This window comes from Babylonia areolata, chromosome 28 (assembly GCF_041734735.1).
Source record: "Babylonia areolata isolate BAREFJ2019XMU chromosome 28, ASM4173473v1, whole genome shotgun sequence".
Lineage (NCBI taxonomy): Eukaryota > Metazoa > Mollusca > Gastropoda > Neogastropoda > Buccinidae > Babylonia > Babylonia areolata.
In genome coordinates, this window is record NC_134903.1 from 19,621,285 (window position 1) to 19,645,315 (window position 24,031).

The 24,031-nt window shown below is 42.8% G+C and overlaps 1 protein-coding gene across 1 annotated transcript in view; it reads left to right on the forward strand.

Moving 5' to 3' along the window:
• The window catches only part of LOC143302135 (receptor-transporting protein 3-like), a 38,700-nt gene extending 17,206 nt beyond the window's left edge, over positions 1 to 21,494 (forward strand). Inside the window, exons 3-5 of the mRNA XM_076616688.1 lie at positions 11,093 to 11,237; positions 14,367 to 14,537; positions 16,480 to 21,494. Coding sequence (XP_076472803.1) covers positions 11,093 to 11,237; positions 14,367 to 14,537; positions 16,480 to 16,650 — 487 coding nt within the window. The 3' untranslated portion in view covers positions 16,651 to 21,494. The remainder of the gene's footprint in view (positions 1 to 11,092; positions 11,238 to 14,366; positions 14,538 to 16,479) is intronic.
• The last annotated feature ends 2,537 nt before the right edge of the window (positions 21,495 to 24,031 follow it).

Sequence of the window (24,031 nt, forward strand, 5' to 3'; positions counted from 1 at the left end):
ACCCTCACCTCCACAACACACCCATCCTCACCTCCACAACACCACCCTCACCTCCACAACACACCCACCTCTACAACGCACCCATCCTCACATCCACAACACACCCACCCTCACCTCCATAACACACCCACCTCCACCTCCACAACACACCCACCCTCACCTCCACAACACCACCCTCACCTCCACAACACACCCACCCTCACCTCCACAACACACTCACCTCCACCTCCACAACACACCCACCCTCACCTCCACAACACACCCACCCTCACCTCCACAACACACTCACCTCCACCTCCACAACACACCCACCCTCACCTCCACAACACCACCCTCACCTCCACAACACACCCACCCTCACCTCCACCACACCACCCTCACCTCCACAACACACCCATCCTCACCTCCACAACACACCCACCCTCACCTCCACCACACCACCCTCACCTCCACAACACACCCACCCTCACCTCCACAACACACCCATCCTCACCTCCACAACACCACCCTCACCTCCACAACACACCCACCTCCACAACGCACCCATCCTCACATCCACAACACACCCACCCTCACCTCCACAACACACCCACCTCCACCTCCACAACACACCCACCCTCACCTCCACAACACCACCCTCACCTCCACAACACACCCACCCTCACCTCCACAACACACTCACCTCCACCTCCACAACACACCCACCCTCACCTCCACAACACACCCACCCTCACCTCCACAACACACTCACCTCCACCTCCACAACACACCCACCCTCACCTCCACCACACCACCCTCACCTCCACAACACACCCACCCTCACCTCCACCACACCACCCTCACCTCCACAACACACCCATCCTCACCTCCACAATACACCCACCCTCATCTCCACCACACCACCCTCACCTCCACAACACACCCACCCTCACCTCCACAACACACCCATCCTCACCTCCACAACACCACCCTCACCTCCACAACACACCCACCTCCACAACGCACCCAACCTCACCTCCACAACACACCCACCCTCACCTCCACAACACACCCACCTCCACAACACACCCACCCTCACCTCCACAACACACCCACCTCCACCTCCACAACACACCCACCCTCACCTCCACAACACACCCACCCTCACCTCCACAACACACCCACCCTCACCTCCACAACACACCCACCCTCACCTCCACAACACACCCACCTCCACCTCCACAACACACCCACCCTCACCTCCACAACACCACCCTCACCTCCACAACACACCCACCCTCACCTCCACCACACCACCCTCACCTCCACAACGCACCCACCCTCACCTCCACAACACACCCACCTCCACAACACACCCACCTCCACCTCCACAACACACCCACCTCCACCTCCGCAATACACCCACCCTCACCTCCACAAAACACCCACCCTCACCTCCACAACATACCCACCTCCACAACACACCTTAATACTATTGACTAGTTCTGTTTACTCCTTAAAACTATTGACCAGTTCCTTTTACCCCTTAAAACTATTGACCAGTTCTGTTTACTCCTTAAAACTATTGACCAGTTCTGTTTACCCCTTAAAAATAGAGACCAGTTCTCCTTAGAACTATTGATTCTCCTTAAAACTGTTGACCAGTTCTCCTTAAAACTATTGACCAGTTCTGTTTACTCCTTAAAACTATTGACCAGTTCCTTTTACCCCTTAAAACTATTGACCAGTTCTGTTTACTCCTTAAAACTATTGACCAGTTCTGTTTACCCCTTAAAAATAGAGACCAGTTCTCCTTAGAACTATTGATTCTCCTTAAAACTGTTGACCAGTTCTCCTTAAAACTATTGACCAGTTCTGTTTACTCCTTAAAACTATTGACCAGTTCTGTTTACCCCTTAAAAACAGAGACCAGTTCTCCTTAAAACGATTGACAAGTTCTGTTTACTCCTTAAAACTATTGACCAGTTCTGTCTCCTTAAAACTATTGACCAGTTCTGTTTACCCCTTAAAACTATTGACCAGTTCTGTTTACTCCTTAAAGCTTCTTCTGTTCACTCCTTAAAACTATTGACAAGTTCTGTTCACTCCTTAAAGCTTCTTCTGTTCACTCCTTAAAACTATTGACAAGTTCTGTTCACTCCTTAAAGCTTCTTCTGTTCACTCCTTAAAACTATTGACCAGTTCTGTTCACTCCTTAAAACTATTGACCAGTTCTGTTCACTCCTTAAAACTATTGACCAGTTCTGTCTCCTTAAAACTATTGACCAGTTCTGTTTACCCCTTAAAACTATTGACCAGTTCTGTTCACTCCTTAAAGCTTCTTCTGTTCACTCCTTAAAACTATTGACCAGTTCTGTTCACTCCTTAAAACTATTGACCAGTTCTGTTTACCCCTTAAAACTATTGACCAGTTCTGTTCACTCCTTAAAACTATTGACCAGTTCTGTTCACCCCTTAAAACTATTGACCAGTTCTGTTCACCCCTTAAAACTATTGACCAGTTCTGTTCACTCCTTAAAACTATTGACCAGTTCTGTTCACCCCTTAAAACTATTGACCAGTTCTGTTCACTCCTTAAAACTATTGACCAGTTCTGTTCACTCCTTAAAGCTTCTTCTGTTCACTCCTTAAAACTATTGACAAGTTCTGTTCACTCCTTAAAGCTTCTTCTGTTCACTCCTTAAAACTATTGACCAGTTCTGTTCACTCCTTAAAGCTTCTTCTGTTCACTCCTTAAAACTATTGACCAGTTCTGTTCACTCCTTAAAACTATTGACCAGTTCTGTTCACTCCTTAAAACTATTGACCAGTTCTGTTTACCCCTTAAAACTATTGACCAGTTCTGTTCACTCCTTAAAACTATTGACCAGTTCTGTTTACCCCTTAAAACTATTGACCAGTTCTGTTCACTCCTTAAAGCTTCTTCTGTTCACTCCTTAAAACTATTGACCAGTTCTGTTCACTCCTTAAAACTATTGACCAGTTCTGTTTACCCCTTAAAACTATTGACCAGTTCTGTTCACTCCTTAAAACTATTGACCAGTTCTGTTTACCCCTTAAAACTATTGACCAGTTCTGTTCACTCCTTAAAGCTTCTTCTGTTCACTCCTTGGGTCTGTTTACTCCTTAAACATTTTAACTGGTTGTGTTCGCATCTTATTTCTAAAGCCTCATCATCAACGCTGTTTGTTGCTTTGGGAAAAAACAACAACAACCGGCTCTGTTAACTGGAAAAAGAACACCTCTTCAACATTGATTTGACAACTCCAGCATGAACCCGAAGCAAGAATCAGCACGGATCTGAGCTAGCGTTGCCTTTCCAGTATGCAAAGAAAGCACAGAGGGGTGTGGGGTTGTTTAGAATACTTCTACGAAAGGAATGTATTGTTACTGGATTCCTCTTGAATAACAAACCTCAACAGTCTGCATGTCTGCTGAAGGGTTCAGTCGTGAAAGTTCCAGTGAGTAACGTCTTCACTTTTCGGCATGACTTGGGGACATGAGTGTGTCGTTCTGTTGTGGGCTCACAACACCATCGTTCTGCTTCTGCGCTGTTGTGAATCAGTTGTTCATGTTTATGTCAAGTAGTCTTTTGGGTGGTCCACGAAAACAGTTCATTAACTCTCTCCATACGAACGGCGAAAGAGACAACGTTAATAGCGTTTCAACCCAATAACCACCATCAAAATATTACCAGCGGAAGGCTCTTACACTGAAGAGGTGAATGTTGACAAAGAACACCACAATTCTGACGACGGAAGCTAAAGGTTGGGTCATTGAGACACCCACTGGACATCCGAGGGATCTGTGTAGAGGAGAAGAGAGGACTGCCCGTACTGAGTGAGTTAATCATTTAATAACTTATTCAATAGCGTTGTGATTACATGTTTGGATTGCATTGCGCTGCTGGATTATATACTATGTAATTAGTCTATACACTCCAAACACACACATACAGAAAGAGAGAGAGAGAGAGAGAGGTGGGGGGGGGGCACGGGGGGGGGGGAGAGAACAAGAACAAAAACTTTAATCTCCAGGCCTCCGGCCCTTAGAAAGTCAAAAGTACACAATATGGTGATCACGCAGCGACAACAAAATGTAAAGTACATACTAACTTAAACCTGCAGAACAAAAGTGCGTCTTGTGCATATTAGTAAATTAATTCTAACTTTCATCATTGTTGTCATAGAATTCCTGTCGTATCTTCAGGGTATTAAATATATAAATGCAGAGTTCACGAATACTGTAAACAGAACAATTCTTCAGCAAGTGAACATACGATTGACCTTCAGAGTTCAGATGTTTTTGCCGCAGATTATTGTAAAGGACACAACTGTTTATAAAATGGTTTTCATCTTCGACCACATTACAACGTTTGCATGCGTAATTTGAATTACATTTGAATGTTCTCCTAAAAAAAAATATCCATTTATTGGGAGCAAACCAAGCCGTAATTTTACCAAACAGTCCCTAAAACACTTTTTATCCACAAAGTCAAAATATTGCTCACACTGAAAACCAGTTTTAAACAGTCTGTAGTTATGATGTATATCTTTAGACATTACTGACTCGTCCCACTCTTGCATAAATATATCTTTTATTGCTCACAACCAACGCCTTGTTGCAACCAGACAATTCCGAACCCGTCTAAATAAAGTTGTTGTTTTTTTACTAAAGACACCCAGCATTTTTTTCCCCTTTCGTCTAGGTTAAACAGCATCAGATATGCCTGTCTGGGTAATCGGTGCACATTCATATTCAGCAACCTTAACCAGTACCTGATACACCTTATAGCACTATTTGTATACAGTGGATAACGTCCTAATTCGCCGTATGCAAACTTGTTTGGTACTGTAAGTATGTTCAAAAAACGTTTACATGCAAAGGAATGAACCTTCTCACTATTATCAAGTCTGTTAAGACCCCACATCTCAGAAGCGTTCAAAAGAATAGGTTGTACCTGAGCATCAAATATTTTGATAAAAAAAATCCTTTGGAAATATCCTTCAGCTTCGTTATATATTTTATACAGGAGACACACACACACACACACACACACACACACACACACACACACACACACACACACACACACACACGGTGATACAGCAGGGAAAGAAGTCGCAGACAGATCTAAATAATTATCCATTTTCAACAACATTGAAGGAAGAAAAAAAAAAAGAGTCCCACTTAAAAAGACAGCAGTCTCCAGTCGTGATAAAGGCGGTAAAGAATGCCGTGGAAAATGACGAGCGAACGTGGGGTGTGCGTGTCTGTGGGCGTTAGAGAGGACAACATCCTCACGGTCTGTGGGACGTGCTGCAGTGAGCCAAGGAAGAGGAGACTGCCTGCTGGTGACAGACAGGTTTAATTCACTTGGACCGCCGCTACGAAACGCCATTAAAGTGCTTCATGTTCTCTCTGCTTGTTGGAAATCAGTGTCTGTGCTTTTGGAAGTGTCAGCGTGAAGTATTCGAAACTGTTATGAGAGACGAGAAACCGGTATATGTGATTCAGAAAAAGCTTCTTTAAAAAAAAATTATTTATTGTAATTTTTTTTTTTATCATTCTATCTTATTATTTATTTATTTATGTCTCGCTTGCAGCAGTGTTTCCTTTGTATTTTCTGTGTTCGTCACCGATTGGTTTTGGATGGGTGTATTGTAAAAAAAAAAAATAGTTCATCCTGCATTTGGTTGAATTTCGCTTGACGATCTTCATAAACTGTGTGTTGTACTGACTTTAAACAGGTACCCCGTTTGTTTTTGGAAAAAGCAGCTGTCCTGCGGAAATGGCTTTCTTTTTTCAAGCTTTAGAAAAAATAAGCTAAATGTGTGCAGATTGCATGGTGCTATTTTTGACCATTTTCCAGGAAGACATTCCTTGGTGGTGGCTGTGGTTGGGTAAACGGCGGCCTCTGATTGTAAGTTTAACTCTTTCCATACGAACGGCGAAAGAGACGACGTTAACAGCGTTTCTCCCCAATTACCACCATCAAAATATTACAAGCGGAAGGCTTTTACACTGAAGAGGTGAATGTTGATAATGAATACCACAATTCTGACGACGGAAGCTAAAGGTTAGGTCATTCAGACACCCACTGGACATCCGAGGGGTCTGTGTAGAGGTGAAGAGAGGACCGGCCGTACTGAGTGAGTTAAAGTTACATCACTTTTCAGAGGCATTCAATTAAAAACTTTTTGCAGGATGCCTTTGATGGAAGTGATAGACGTAAAGAGCGGAAGGTGGTGGTGGTGGAGAAAAGGGACAGAGAGAAAGAGAGAGAGACAGAAAGAGAGAAATAAAGAAGGAAAGAGGGAGAGCGATAGAGAGACAAAGAGATACAGAAAGAGAGGTAGAGAGAAACATAGAAATAAAGAAGGAAAGAGAGAGAGAGAGAGAGAGACAAAGAGATACAGAAAGAGAGGTAGAGAGAAACATAGAAATAAAGAAGGAAAGAGAGAGAGAGATAGAGAGACAAAGAGATACAGAAAGAGAGGTAGAGAGAAACATAGAAATAAAGAAGGAAAGAGAGAGAGCGATAGAGAGACAAAGAGATACAGAAAGAGAGAGAGACAGAGAGAATAAAGAAGGAAAGAGAGAGAGCGATAGAGAGACAAAGAGATACCGAAAAAGAGGTAGAGAGAAACATAGAAATAAAGAAGGAAACAGAGAGAGAGATAGAGAGACAAAGAGATATGGAAAGAGAGGTAGAGAGAAACATAGAAATAAAGAAGGAAAGAGAGAGAGAGATAGAGAGACAAAGAGATACAGAAAGAGAGGTAGAGAGAAACACAGAAATAAAGAAGGAAAGAGAGAGAGAGATAGAGAGACAAAGAGATACAGAAAGAGAGGTAGAGAGAAACATAGAAATAAAGAAGGAAAGAGAGAGATAGAGACAAAGAGATACAGAAAGAGAGGTAGAGAGAAACATAGAAATAAAGAAGGAAAGAGAGAGACAAAGAGATACAGAAAGAGAGGTAGAGAGAAACGGAGAATTAAAGAAGGAAAGAGAGAGAGAGAGAGAGAGAGAGAGAGAGAGAGAGAGACAAAGATATATGAAAAGAGAGGTGGAGAGAGACATAGAAATAAAGAAGGAAAGAGAGAGAGAGAAATATATATAGAGAGAGAAAGATATATATATATATATATATATATATATATATATATATATATATATATATATATATATATAGAAAGAGAGAGAGAGAGAACGAACGAACGAACGACATTTTATTTTACGAGGGTAAAGGAGTAAGCACAAAGTACTTTTTTGCATCCAGCCCTCTGGGCATAAATAATAATTGGAAAAAAAAGCAACAAAAAAACAAACAAAACAAAACAAAACAAAAAACAAAACAAAAAAAACGAGAGTCAATTCACAACACCAACGTCAAAATTGCATAAGCATGTGCAAACATAAACATAGAACTTATGTGCAATACAATATCGCGATGGATGAATAACAACGAGGACAATAGGGTAGGGGCGTGGTGGAGAGCGGAAGGAAGAATGGACAAGGGGAAGAGTAAAGAAGGCAGGGGAGGCTGACAACAGACAGATATAGTGACAGTGACAGTGGAGAGACATAGAGACTGACAGGGGAGGAGAGAGGCGTATATATATTGGCAATCTATACATGATTTTTTTGTTTATAATTGATATGTGTCACATAATCACATGTTTTTCAATAGGGATGCTTTTTACAATGTTTACATTGAGGCAGGATAATAATTCATTCCATAAACAGCCCCCTGAATAAGACAGACTAGATTTAAAAAGATCGATCCTTGGAAGTGGTACCATAACTTTATGAAGATGACGATGAGTGTTGGTTACAAATTTATTCTTCAGTGAGGGGGGGGGGAGCAAATCCAGACATGATTTTGAACATAAATAGACCTTTGTTAAATAGAAGTTTTGTTTTCAGTGGGAGGATATCGAGAGCTTTATAATCAGATACAGTCAATGATGAAGATTTTAAAAGAATCAATTTTACAGCTCTTCTATGCAGACTCAATAGAGGTTTTATAATAAGAGAGAGAGAGAGAGAGAGGAATAAAGAGAGATTGATGAACGAATGGTGAGACAGACCATGCTTTCCAAACCGCCAATCAGTACTGAGTGCTAAAGAGTGAAAGAAAAGCGTCACCTCTCCTCCCTTTATCAACTGTCAGCACCCTTCACACCACACTCACTGACATCACCCCACCCCCACCCCCTTCCGCGCGCCCCCCTCTACCCCCCCGCCCCACCCCACCCACACACACCACCCCGCCCTGCCTTCTCACACCTCACCACGGGACACTGTACCCCCTCTCTGATGGAAACAGCTGGCGAACAATAGCTGAGCACACTCAGTTTTCGTGCTGTTCTGTACCTTATCCTGTATTGTAAGAAATACGTTCTGCTCAGTTACTTACCCACAGTCACATCCACAGATACATAGATATATAATCATGTTTGAAACGTACAAACATACGGCCATCAACAACAACAACAACAACAAAAAATGTGTGTGTGTGTGTGTGTGTGTGTGTGTACCTTAGCGCACACACATTCCTGATATTATATCCATTAACTCTAAAGATATTGCCGGCACACATACAAACAGGTCGGCACAGTAACCTTCCCCCTGTTTCAAGCAGCAAATCGTCATGAACGTGATTTCTGTCAATTCGCTTCTGGCTTTGTCAGTGGAAAAGAGTTTTCGAAGTGAACAGTTCAATCTGTGTCCTTAAAGGAGCACCATGTCCTCAAGAGAAGAATTGTCTTGAAAGGAAAACTAAGGAATGCTGCCATCCCTAAACGAAGGTCTTGTCCTTAAAGACTCGGCCATGTTGGCTGCAGACAGTAATATGACTGTGGCACTGCAGACAGAGACTCTGGTGCTGAGGCAAGCAGTTGTCCCTCTGGCCCTCCCCCTTCTCCCCTCCCTCCCACACCCCTCTGGAAGTGTCCTTGAGTCCTTTCCCGTCGTCCTTGAGTCCTTTGGGCGTGGCCCACAGTGCCTTGGACCTGGGCCACAGTCCTTTCGACGTGTCCAAAGGTCCGCACGATTCTGAGCTGGGGCTTTTCTTCTCGCAGAGGTAAATAGAGTGGGTGTTGTTGTGTTGTGGCTGTTAAGGTGTTGTGTGGCTATGGTGTGGTTGTCACTGTTGTAAGTGGTGTTGGTGGTGGTGGTAGTGGTGCACGGAGAATTGGTGCTGTTGTGGTTTTGTGTGGTTGTCGCTGTTATTGTTAAAGGAGAGTTGGTGTTATTGGTAAAGTTGTTAGAAGTATTGTTTGTTATAGTACAGTCGCTGTCAGTGGTGTTATATCTGTTGTTTTCGCTCCTCCTCGTTCCCCCCCCCCCACCCCACCCCACCCCCCCTCATCATTTCACTTCTTGATTTGATCTTCTTGCATTTCTTGCTCTTGGTCTTCATGTCTTTCGTCTTCTTGTTTCTGTTCTTAAAGATTCAATCAATTGAATCAGTGTTGTTCTTCGTGTCTTCTTGTTCTTATCAATTAATGATTCAATCATTTCAACCAATCTTTTTGTTTTTTTTTCTTGATCCTGTTCTTGTTCCTCTTGTTTTTTTCGTCTTCTTGTTCTGATCAGCCAGCCCTAAAATGGCCTCTTTGTGTGGTCTGCTCAGTTAGCACGATGATTTGATCTTGTTGTTCTTTGTTGATGTCTTCATCTTCTTCCTTTCCTCTTTCCTCTTCTTCTGCCCCTTCCCCTCATTCTGTGGCCTAAAGAAGCCTTCAGCTTGTCTTTGACCGCGATGCAAGTCAACCTCCCTCTCTCTCTCTCTGTCTCTGTCTCTCTCTCTCTGTCATCACGTGACTGGTGACAGCCTTTAGTGACGTGATGACTGGTGACAGCCTACAGTGACGTGATGACTGGTGACAGCCTACAGTGACGTGAGGCAGTGACGTGATGACTGGTGACAACCTTCAGTGACGTGATGACTGGTGACAGCCTACAGTGACGTGATGTCTGGTGACAGCCTACAGTGACGTGATAACTGGTGACAGCCTGCAGCCTACAGTGACGTGATGATTGGTGACAGGTAACGTAACGTGATGACTGGTGACAGCCTTCAGTGACGTGATGACTGGTGACAGCCTACAGTGACGTGATGACTGGTGACAGCCTACAGTGACGTGAGGACTGTTGACAGCCTTTAGTGACGTGATGACTGGTGACTGGTGACAGCCTCCAGTGACGTGATGACTGGTGACAGCCTACAGTGACGTGATGACTGGTGACAGCCTACAGTGACGTGATGACTGGTGACAGCCTACAGTGACGTGATGACTGGTGACAGCCTACAGTGACGTGATGACTGGTGACAGCCTACAGTGACGTGATGACTGGTGACAGCCTGCAGTGACGCAATGACTGGTGACAGCCTACAGTGACGTAATGACTGGTGACAGCCTACAGTGACGTGATGACTGGTGACAGCCTACAGTGACGTGAGGACTGGTGACAGCCTGCAGCCTACAGTGACGTGATGACTGGTGACAGCCTACAGACTTTAGTGACGTGAGGACTGGTGACAGCCTGCAGCCTACAGTGACGTGATGACTGGTGACAGCCTACAGACTTTAGTGACGTGAGGACTGTTGACAGCCTTTAGTGACGTGATGACTGGTGACTGGTGACAGCCTCCATTGACGTGAGGACTGGTGACAGCCTTTAGTGACGTGATGACTGGTGACAGCCTCCAGTGACGTGAGGACTGGTGACAGCCTTTAGTGACGTTATGACTGGTGACTGGTGACAGCCTCCAGTGACGTGAGGACTGGTGACAGCCTTTAGTGACGTGATGACTGGTGACTGGTGACAGCCTACAGACTTTAGTGACGTGAGGACTAGTGACAGCCTCCAGTGACGTGATGACTGGTGACAGCCTCCAGTGACGTGAGGACTGGTGACAGCCTACAGCTTACAGTGACGTGATGACTGGTGACAGCCTACAGACTTTAGTGACGTGATGACTGGTGACAGCCTCCAGTGACGTGAGGACTGGTGACAGCCTCCAGTGACGTGAGGACTGGTGACAGCCTCCAGTGACGTGAGGACTGTGCCGTGTTCCAGGATGGAGCTGGTGTGGCACGGGGAGTATGACCGTTTGTTCAGACAGTACTTCCCGCACACCTGGTACCTGGTTCCCACCTTCTACCCGCCCACTGACCGCTGGCAGGTCTTCAAGGACAGTGCCAAGGTCCGGTTCTCTTGCGCCGTAAGTTTGGTCTTCTTTTCTTTACTTTGTGTGTGTCTGGCCCGCGCGTGCGTGTACACTGTTATCATGTGAAAAGACACTAACAGCAGACAACTACAACAAGTGTCCTATAGGACTGTGCAGCAGATGACATCAAACAATTATAAAGTCCTTTTTTTTTTTGTCGCGGGCATGCGCGTGTATACTGTGACCATAAAAAAGACTAACAGCAGGCAACAATAACAAGTATGCTATAAGTATGCTATAGGACTGTGCAGCAGATAACACCAGACAACATTAACAAGTATGCTATAGGACTGTGCAGCAGACAACATCAGACAACATTAACAAGTATGCTATAGGACTGTGCAGCAGACAACACCAGACAACATTAACAAGAATGCTATAGGACTGTGCAGCAGATAACATCAGACAACATTAACAAGTATGCTGTAGGACTGTGCAGCAGATAACATCAGACAACATTAACAAGTATGCTATAGGACTGTGCAGCAGATAACATCAGACAACATTAACAAGTATGCTATAGGACTGTGCAGCAGATAACATCAGACAACATAAACAAGTATGCTATAGGACTGTGCAGCAGATAACACCAGACAACATTAACAAGTATGCTATAGGACTGTGCAGCAGATAACATCAGACAACATTAACAAGAATGCTGTAGGACTGTGCAGCAGATAACATCAGACAACATTAACAAGTATGCTATAGGACTGTGCAGCAGACAACATCAGACAATAATAACAAGTATGATATAGGACTGTGCAGCAGATAACACCATACAACATTAACAAGTATGCTATAGGACTGTGCAGCAGATAACATCAGACAACATTAACAAGTATGCTATAGGACTGTTCAGCAGATAACATCAGACAACATTAACAAGTGTGCTGTAGGACTGTGCAGCAGATAACAACAAACAACATTAACAGGTATGCTGTAGGACTGTGCAGCAGATAACATCAAACAACATTAACAAGTATGCTATAGGACTGTGCAGCAGGTAACATCAGACAACAATAACAAGTTTGCTATAGGACTGTGCAGCAGACAACACCAGACAACATTAACAAGTATGGTATAGGACTGTGCAGCAGATAACATCAGACAATAATAACAAGTATGCTATGGGACTGTGCAGCAGATAACATCGGACAACATTAACTCTTTCCATACGAACGGCGAAAGAGACGACGTCAACAGCGTTTCACCCCAATTACCATCATCAAAATATTGTAAGCGGAAGGCTCTTATACTGAAGAGGTGAATGTTGACAAAGAATACAATTCTGACGACGGAAGCTAAAGGTTGGATCATTCAGACACCCACTAGACATCCGAGGGGTCTGTATAGATGAGAAGAGAAGCCTGGCCGTACTGAGTGAGTTAACAAGTATGCTATAGGACTGTGCAGCAGACAACATCAGACAATAATAACAAGTATGCTATAGGACTGTGCAGCAGATAACATCAGACAACATTAACAAGTATGCTATAGGACTGTGCAGCAGACAACATCAGACAACAATAACAAGTATGCTATAGGACTGTGCAGCAGATAACATCAGACAACATTAACAAGTATGCTATAGGACTGTGCAGCAGATAACATCAGACAACATTAACAAGTATCCTGTGGACTAAGCAGTAGATGACATCAGGCAACGATGACAGTTAGTACCCCCATTGGACTGTACAGCTGATAACACTCTGTCACAAACATGTTCAGGAGAACTCTTGACAACAACTGAGTAAGAACGTTTTCAAACACTGGCTCTTCAATATCATGCGGATTTTAGACATTAGCTCCCCACGTACCCACACAGGCATTCGATCCCATTCTGAGCGGTAAGGAATGAACCTGTCTAAGACTGTACCGATCTAATTAATAGTTTCAAAATTGGGAATGCTATTTGGATTGCCAGCTGAACAACTGCCATTTTCCTGGTATAATTCCCTGACTTTATTGCACGATGGTTGCTCCAGTAAACAACAGCTCTCCTCTGCAGAAAAAGAAAGACAGTGTGGTTTTCCGTCTTGAGAGGCATCAGAGGGGGGCAGAAGGTAAAGCACGTATTTGTATTTCTTTTTATCACAACAGATTTCTCTGTGTGAAATTCGGGCTGCTCTCTCCAGGGAGAGCGCGTCGCTACACTACAGTGCCACCTTTTTTTCTTTTTTTTTTGTATTTTTTCCTGCATGCAGTTTTATTTTTTTCCTTTCGGAGTGGATTTTTGTACATAATTTTGCCAGGAACAACCCTTTTGTTGCCGTGGGTTCTTTTACGTGCACCAAGTGCATGCTGCACACGGGACCTCGGTTTATCGTCTCATCCGAATGACTAGCGTCCAGACCACCACTAGTGGAGGGGGAGAAAATATCGGCGGCTGAGCCGTGATTCGAACCAGCGCGCTCAGATTCTCTCACTTCCTAGGCGGACGCGTTACCTCTAGGCCATCACTCCACATGTAAATACAGTGCACAAATGTCAACATTTCCATTCCCCTCCCACCCCATCGCTGCTGCCTACCTCCCATCCACGCGTGTTTTGATGTCAGGATACCAGGTTTTCTTTTGTCATGTTCTCATCTCATCTCATCTATCCCTTGACCCGTGGGTGGGTCGTTGGGGCACCATGGATGACTGCCTGGTCAGCTCGCGCCACCTGCCTCGGTCCTCAGCGGCCCTTTGAGTTGTGGCAAATGGCAGGCCCGTCCACTCTTTGATGTTGTCCTCCCACCGCTTTCTCTGTCTGCCTCTCTTCCTCCTTCCTTGTACGGTACCCTGCAGGATGGTCTTGGCTAGGCCGTCTGATCGTGTGACGTGTCCATACCAGCGGAGCTTGCGTTCCTTCACTGTGGTTAGCAGGTCTTTGAATGGGCCAATGGCGTTTTGGACTCTTCTTCTCACTTCTTCATTTGTGATGTGGTCTTTGTATGTAATGTTCAGGATCTTGCGGAAGCATCTCATTTCCAGGGCCTGGATTCTTCTCTGGAGTTCTGCAGTGAGGGTCCAGGATTCGCAAGCGTATAGAAATATTGAGAAGATTGTCATGTTACGGATGGAAAAAAAACAACCCTTTTTCTTTGTGTTTCATGTGGATGCTGGGTATGTGTGACAGGAGTGCGGTCACGGGTGGACGTCGATGAAGGGGCGGGTGATCTTTTGGTTCCACCTGAACTACACCAGCAACACGGGCTACGTGCTCTTCAAGCTGTACGGGCAGCAGTGCCAGAAGTGCAACAACGGCAAGTTTGAACACGCCATGTGGTACCCCGAGGAGGTGGTCAAGGTGAGCCGGACACCCGGGGTGGGGCGGTGGGTGGGGGCAGTGGTCAGCATGTGTGTGTGTGTGTGTGTACACATGTGTGTGTGTGCGTGTGTGTGTGTGTGTGTGTGTGTGTGTGTGTACATGTGTGTGTGGGGATTGGGGGTGGGGGGCAGGGGGGGGGGGGGGCTCAGGGATCATGAATATTGTGCGTGATAAAAAAAACAAGAACCCAGTATGTTTAGTGGTAAAGGAAAACATGGCTTGCTTGAAAGACATCACCAAAAACAGCAGGAGGGCCCACCATGTACTGTTACACCAATGATAGAAACACTGGTGAGGCCTGCAATAAATGCCAACTCTGAGAGACACGCAGCCTGTTCAACAGCAACGATAACAACATTGACAACAACAACAACGACAACAACAACAACAACGGCGTGGACGTGACATCCAGAATCGCACGCTTTCAAAGACACGTGGCATATTCAACAATAACTCAGCTCTGAGGACAGTGGGAGAGGCTGACACCGGATTGAAACGACATGCCAGCACTGAGTGCAAGGCTCCAATCCAACAGCAGCCATTATCGGGTGCGGAGGTGAAATTCACAGCCGAAGACATCTGCGTTACTAGCTGCAGCCCAACTCCTCAACCAGAGAGACAGTTTGCCAGACCACACTGTCTTCCTCACCGACTACAGAGCTGTCCTTCATCAAGTTTTTGCGCCTTATACATATTATTATTAGTAGTAGTAGTTCTTTTTTATGTATTTATCTATTATTTATTTACCTTTTTTTCTCAAGGCCTGACTAAGCGCGATGAGTTACACTGCTGGTCAGGCATCTGCTTGGCAGATGTGGTGTAGCGTATATGGATTTGTCCGAACGCAGTGACGCCTCCTTGAGCTACTGAAACTGAAACTGAAACCTACAAAGCCTCCAGAACGGAGTAAGGGACAAAACCTTGCAAGACACCCGGTCAGAGATGCAGGCCCTAAGTGCCAGAACCACAACGGCCCTGCAGTGGATCCCCTCTCACTGTGGCATTGCAGGAAATGAAGAGGCAGACAAGCTCTCCAAAACAGGAAGCAGGCTCACCCAATCTGCCCACCCCCTTAGCTTTCGGGAGGCAAAGACCATCCTGCGCAGCCACTTCAGAAACAGCTGGTGAGAACGGCTACATCTGGGAGCAGAGGAGGACAGCATCCATCAACTGGGTCCAGCTCAGCAAGTCATCATTCTCAGACTGCTCACAGGCCACTGCCAACTCCTCTCCCATCTCTACGAACTGAAAATTTCCCATACAGACTAACGTCCGTGTGACACCGCTCCTCAAACTCCAGCCCATGTCCTGCAAGACAGCCCTCCGCACAAAGAGCTGAGGCGCCAGATCTGGCCCAGTCCTGCAGCACTCCAGGACAAGTTGTGGGGAACAGCGACAGAGCTCCGGCAGACTCCAGATTTCGTAACTTCTCTAGGCTGACCGTCTGAACATGGCCTGGGAACGCTGAAGAAGAAGAAGAAGGGTGTGAAGGTTTCATGGGATGTGTGTGAGTCAGAAGGGGCAGAAAGAAATCTGTGTGAAATAACAAAACCAGTTTCATGAAAGCAGTGTAAAGGAAGGTGATTATCTGTATCTGTGAAGCTCATCTCTGCTTGAGGCTTCCTCACAGCTATCAACGAAGAATATGGTAAAAAAAAAAGTAAACGAAGCATTAATAAACGAGATAATTTCTATTGATGATAGGAATAAAGAATAATCAAGATTTAGATTTGATAATACACATAGCGAGGTCCTATGCTGAATGAACCAGGGAATATGTATAGCTATGGCCCTGGGATGTTCACAGCCAGGGCCAGGGAATGTGCATTGCCATGGCCAATCATCCAAAGCAGTCTTTGTGTTTTGACTTGTAACACCCTTTCCATGATTTAACAATACATATTACCTGTCCCTCATACAGGTCATAGGGAACGTGTACAACCGCGTGGGCCAGTGCTATTACGGCTTCGTGCGCCCCCCACTGAGGATAGACAGAAGGCAAGGCAAGCCCCGGAACCAGCATAACGCAGAGCTGTGCCAGGCGTGCAAGGAGGGGTTGTGTAAAGAGGAGTGGACTGTAGCCGCCTCCTGAACTTTTCCTTTCGTCCTGCCTTGCTCTTGGTGACGGCTTCTGTTCGGATGAAAACAAATGACTGAATTGTTTAGAAAACAAAACACAGTAGTTTGAAAACAGCTATTAATAAGCCCTGAAGAGATGAAGAAAATAATGTTCTTTCAACGGATTATCTATTTATATGTTTATTTATTTGATTTTTTTTTCCTTATCAGTCCATCATCTGTCATGTTTTTGAGAGAAATGGCCAAGAGTACTTCCACCTTGTTTTTGATGATAATATATATAAAAAAAAGGTGATCAGTCAAAAGACGCAGCAAAATCAATGTGGAACAGTTTATACAGAAAGGACAAATGCAGATTTTCTTATTTGTTGAGTGTGTTTTTTTCTTGTTTTTTTTTCCCCATTGTTTTTGTAAAATACAATTTCAAATATACAGCTATTGCGAAATACTGAAGAAAATTACTTTCGGTTCAGACCACAGAACGATGAACGTACATTATTCTTCCCACGATTATGCAAATGTTCCACAATATATTTCACAAGTGAGCATGCTTGTGAAACAGTTCCTTGAGATTATACGTTTTCTCTGTCTCTGTTCCATTCTGTTTCCAACATTGTGTCACAAAATGCTATTTAACTGAACACACACACACACACACACACACACACACACACACAGAGGACTAACTACAGATTAGAAAATCTAAATCTTTCTACATCATTTTCATACTCTAGACTTCTATAGATGCCCGACTGCTGTTCGCTATTCTGTCTGCTTCTATTGTGGGAATGGTGGTGATGGTTGCTAACTTCAGTACATTTTCGTTTCTTTCTTTTTTCCTTGTTGTTGTTGTTGTTGTCACTTCTATATCTTCTGTTGCCACTCAAGAATCTGTTTTTAGTGTTGATATTGTTAAACGACAACATCTTCCTCTGTTCGAGTTGTTAAATGTACGTCTTCTACTGCTGTTGATGTTGATGACATCTTCTACTGCTGTTGATGTTGATCACATCTTCTGCTGTTGTTGATGATAATGACACCTTCTACTGCTGTTGATGTTAATGACACCTTCTACTGCTGTTGATGTTAATGACATCTTCTACTGCTGTTGGTGTCAGTCACATCTTCTACTGCTGTTGATGTTAATCACATATTCTACTGCTGTTGATGTTAATGACACCTACTGTTGTTGATGTTAATCGCATCTACTGCTGTTGATGTTAGTGACACCTTCTACTGCTGTTGATGTTAATGGTATCTTCTACTGCTGTTGATGTCAATCACATCTTCGACTGCTGTTGATGTTAATGACATCTTCTACTGCTGCTGATGTTAATGACATCTTCTCCTGCTGTTGATGTTAATGACATCTTCTACTGCTGTTGATGTTAATGACATCTTCTACTGCTGTTGATGTTAATGACATCTTCTACTGCTGTTGGTGTTAATCCCATCTTCTACTGCTGTTGGTGTTAATGACGCCTTCTACTGCTGCTGATGTTAATGACATCTTCTACTGCTGCTGATGTTAATGACATTTACTGCTGTTGATGTTAATGACATCTTCTACTGCTGTTGATGTTAATCACACCTTCTACTGCTGTTGATGTTAATGACATTTACTGCTGTTGATGTTAATCACATCTTCTACTGCTGTTGATGTTAATCACACCTTCTACTGCTGTTGATGTTAATGACATTTACTGCTGTTGATGATGTCAAAAGCCAAGGTTCTTCTGTTTCTGCCGTTGCTCATGATGTTGTCAATAGCTCATTGTCTGCTTTTATGCGTTTAAAGGCACTTTTTTTTTTTTTTTTTTTTGCTGTTATATGCCAGTACTCTACTGCTCTTGTTTTGTTAAATGCCTTTCTTCTACTGTTCTTCCTGTTGTAAAGAGAAGGATTTTATCGCTGTTTTGAAAAGCACTTCGTTTACTGCTTTTGGCATTTCTGAAAACCTAGCTTCTACTGCGCTGAGGTTCTCAAAAACACACACACACACACTTGAATGCTTCAACAGCAGCCTCGCACTGTTCTTGGTATCACTGCTGTTGATGCTAAAACCTACTGCTACTGCTGTGGATGTCAAAACCTCACATCTACTGCTAAAGATGTTAAAACCACACATCTGCTGTTAATGATGTTAAAAGCATACTACTGCTGCTAATTATGTTTAAAAAAAATAAAAAAATCACACTTCTAGTTTTCCTCCCCTATCACTGCCCCACTCGTCACACATTTCTCCACAAAAGAAAATCAAATGAAAACACACACACACACACACACACACACAAACTAATAAATAAATAAATAAATAAATCGTCCACGTATAGTTTCTGTGGCTACAATTTGTCATGTGGGTTTTCTATAAAAAAAAAACCACAAAAAACCCAAACAAACCTGAGATTGTTGAGATTGTTAGTTTCTGTTGGCTAATAATTATTGTTGATACAGGCATGCGTCATGTGATTGATTTGTGATTTTTGGTGAATGTGTAGATTATGGTTTCATGTGCGTTTCTTGATGGTTTATTGGGAATTTAATGCCTCTGTATATCAATTCATTCAATTTTGCGGTGGGTTTTTTTTTCCACATTTTCCCCCTTTTTTTTCATGAACCAAATATTTTGAATTTACGTGAAATTTCATTTCATATCCTGTATTTTTATATTTCAGTTTACAAGTAAATGATATGGTACGAGTGTTTAAGTCTCAGCAAGAATACAATGAACATATCATTATATCAGCTGAATTATTGTTACACTGATTGATATTTCAGTAGTGTCGTTACACCAATTAAAGTATCATTACTGCTGTGTACATCGCGTTCACAAGGCACGTACAACAACTGCAAGTGGTGTCTTCCTTTTTGGGAGCAGTATTTTTCCAAGCTGTTCATGCTGACGAATTAGTCGGACACTGATGTTCACGGAGATTACAAAATGTTCTTGGCGCCTGTATGTTCAGTCATTGACTTTGATGCTGTCATTGATGTATAGTGATTAAATGTCCTGCGGTCATTTTTTGACTCACTTGTGTAAACAAAGTGAGTCTATGTTTTAACCCGGTGTTCGGTTGTCTGTGTGTGTGTCGTGTGTCTGTGTGTCCGTGGTAAACTTTAACATTGACATTTTCTCTGCAAATACTTTGTCAGTTGACACCAAATTTGGCATAAAAATAGGAAAAATTCAGTTCTTTCCAGTCATCTTGTTTAAAACAATATTGCACCTCTGGGATGGGCACCAAAAAAATTTTTTAAAAAGAAGCCTAATTATATGCAAACTGCATTTACTGTTATATTTATATTTATTGTATTCTCTAAACTTTGCACTTTGACCTCTTATTCTGACACAACAAGAGGAGTCATTATTATCATTTTTTTGTTCAAACAGGAACTTCTTTTGCTAAGCATGGAAGTTTTCTTTATTTTGCAAACGTTTTGGTGCAGATAGTAAAAAAGGGAAATTACTCTGTAATTAATGCTAGGGGACTTAATTTATCACAAGTGAGTCTTGAAGGCCTTGCCTCTCTTGTTTTTTTTTTTTTTTACTTGCCTACTTTCCCCGCTCAGTTCTCGTTTTCTGTTCGTTCGTTTACATTATGTTATTGACATGTTCCCCGTGTATTTCGACAAAGACTAAAAGAAGGTTGTTATGGCATCTCTCTCTCTCTCTCTCTCTCTCTCTCTCTCTCTCTCTCTCAGTCTCTGTCTGTCTCTGTCTCTCCCTCTCTATGTGTTTATATTTACAATAAATGCATTTTCTTCCGTTTACTGATGATTGTCACTCTGTTTCCCTGGCGGTCACGATACTAGTTCATATAACCAACCACACGTGTGTGTGTGTGTGTAAGCAAACACTGCTGTGCCTTGCTGTGTAACCATTTCGTTCAGTACTGCACGGAATGTGCATAATATAACAGTGTCCACTACAACGGTTCCTGCACTTGGCCTTTTGTTTTCCGTCTCAGAACGTATGTCGTTCCCAGTGTTATGTCTTTCTTAGTCCTGTTTGTCTGTCTGTCAGTGAGTCTCTCTCTTTCTCCCCTGTCATATTAATTTTCATAGAGACTTCCCACCAAAGAACTGCCGTCAGTACTTTGTGCCTTTCTCTCATCTATTCCCTGGGAATACTTCTGAATGTACACAGAAATACGCACCAGTGTGATTTCACCGCATGATGCTGAAAATGACTCCTCTGTCCCGCCCGATTTATCTCCCAATCCATGTTTGTCACCATCACACTTATTCTTCGCGCAACATTGAAAAATGCGATGCCTGTGTACATGCACGCGCGTGCGCATGCGTATATAATTGCCTGCATGTGCGCGTTGGTGTGTGCGTGAACACCCGTCGCGCATGTGTGTATGTGTGCGTGTGTCCTTGCATGCGCGCTCATGTGTGCATGCTGCCGTTTAGTGTGTGCACGCTTGCATGCATATAAATATGCGTGTGCGCAATTGTGTGTGCACTCGCACACACTTGTGTGTATGTGCTTGTTTCTGTGGTGCCACTGGGCCGTTACGGCAGGGAAGGGAGAATACTTCTAAGAACAACTCCCCTCTGTTCCAGTACAACCCCCTGGGACCAGTCAGTTCTGGTTGATTTGAAGAAAACGGTCACAGATAAACTCCCAGTAGTCTGTACGTCTTCCAGATCTATCCCATATATATGTCTCATGTCTCTCTCTCTCTCTTCCCATATATATGTCTCATGTCTCTCTCTCTCTTCCCATATATATGTCTCATGTCTCTCTCTCTCTCTCTCTCCCATATATATGTCTCATGTCTCTCTCTCTCTTCCCATATATATGTCTCATGTCTCTCTCTTCCCATATATATGTCTAATGTCTCTCTCTCTCTTCCCATATATATGTCTCATGTCTCTCTCTTCCCATATATGTCTCATGTCTCTCTCTCTTCCCATATATATGTCTCATGTCTCTCTCTCTCTCTTCCCATATATATATATATATATATATATATATATATATATATATATATATATATATATATGTATCTCTCTTCCCATATATATGTCTCATGTCTCTCTCTCTTCCCATATATATGTCTCATGTCTCTCTCTCTCTTCCCATATATATGTCTCATGTTTCTCTCTTCCCATAGTCTCTCTCTGTCTCTCATATCTCTCTCTTTCTCCCCCGCTTTCATTATCTGAGTCTGAGTGTCTTTCTCTCTCTCTCTCTCTCTCCTCTCTTTCTCCTCTCTTTGCATCTGTTTGTATCTCCTTCTCTCACCACCTCTGCTCTCTCTCTCTCTTGCTGTCTCTCCTTTTCCCATTTCCCCCTCTTGTGTTCATAGTGAAACTGCACGTCATTTCTGTGTTTTGTCCTTTCTTCTAACTTTCTGTAACCCCTTTGCTGCTATGTAAAGTCATGCAGTTTGCATTGATATGGTGTGATGGAAAGATTTCAGCCTCTCTTTTGTACATATGTATGTATATATACAGACAATTTCACTTCTCATATGTCTTTTCGAAAGCTTTGTTTCGTGCTTGTAATTAAAAAAAAAAAAAAAAAAAATTCCGGTGTTGATATCGAAGGGACGAATTGTGTGTTCGTTAGATGTTGCAGTAAGTTGGAAGTGATCAGTCAGGTTCACCTTCGAGCTTCTTCACTTTCGTCAGACAAGAGCACAACAGTCTGGGCAACACTTGGCACATTGGATTTATGGCATGTTGGGAATTTTCATGTAAAGTGACAAAAAAAAAAAAAGTTTCAATCGTCATGATTCGCGAGACATTTTTTCGTCTCCGGGAATTCTCATATCACGCTACATTACTTTTTTTTTTCTTTCCCCAAACCGTTAATTTTCATGTTACATGGAAAAACTCCAGGAATTCTTATGTCTATCTTTTTCAGCACTAAGAATTTTTGTTACGTGGCAGTTTTCACTCCAGGAAATCTCGTGTTACTTCAAAATAACTCTCGCTTGATAACAATACCCTGCATAAAATCTGACGCATTCGTAAACAATACAAGATCACATGGACAACTTTTGACGCTCGACTCAACATTACATCAACATTACACAATTATCAAAATTATATCAAGCATTGATCAACTCCACCAACATTCAAAACCACGATAGTTTGAAGATAGGAATTACTGATGATCTAAAGATATGTTTTCTTTTCTCTTTCTCGTAAATCATGGATGAGGTCTTACAAACTTTCCGGCACAAGTAACGCCCTTTCAACGGGACCTTTCATGGGACGTAATATGACCGCCAAATGTAAATGTAAATGAACTGATACCACATGAACTTGTAAACTGTTGTCATTGTTCAATTATTTTGTTTTGTAAATAAATATATATAGTTTTTAAGCTCATCAGCTGGTTTTGGATTGCCCAGTATGACTGTGTACAGGTATACATGTCTAAGAGTTCAACAATTATTGTGGACAGGTGTGTGTGTGTGTGTGTGTGTGTGTGTTGTGTCTGAGATGACAGTTCAACAGTTACTATGACATAGTAACTGTTGAACTGTCATCTCAGACAACACATAATGAACAGGAGTGTGTGTGTGTGTGTGTGTGTGTGTGTGTGTGTGTGTGTGTGTGTGTGTGTGACATGACATTTCAACAAAAGTGTACAGGTGTGTGCATCTGATGATTGTTCAACAGCTACTGTGTACAGGTGTGTGTGTATGTTGCGAAATAGATATGTTCCTAAAAAATATTTGTCTCCAAAATCGGTTTGTAATTTTTGTAATATGCTTAAAGGAGGCAAAAAAGTAATTTCAGCTGTAAGATGATCAGATTTGTAAATGTTGCCATGCTACACTTTTGGAGTTAAAACCCATTTATTTTCTCAACTTTTATGTGACATTGTGTATTTGGAAATGTTTGTTCTAGGCATGAAAGCATTATTTTATAGTAATTCTCCATACTCTAATAGGAGTGAAAGGATAATCAAAACTTTGAAACTTGTGCACGTGTGTTGTGACAATTCAAGTTACTTTGGACATTTGAGTATGCCTGATGACAGTTCATCAGTTACAGTGAAAGGGGTCTATTGGTTGTTCGTTTGTTTGATGATGATCCGTGAATGTCTTTGTCTTGTTTTTCGTTGATATCGATGTTCATGATTTTCTTTTCCTAGCAGTTTTAAGTCACAAAAGTGTGATGTCTTCCCAACATGGGAACTAGCACGTTACTGATCGGCTGAAAATAATGTCTTGTTTTACAGTCAAAACGGCAACAACAGTTTTAAGGATACAATATGGTAAAGTAATATTTTACCACAATGGCGCTCTGATTTTTAATGTTCATACCATACATATTCACATCAGTAGATCTGAGTTTGAAAGTCTGACACCAGTTATGTGAATAAAGAGCAGCAGCTGTCGTGAATGGGTGAATGAAGTGACCTTGGG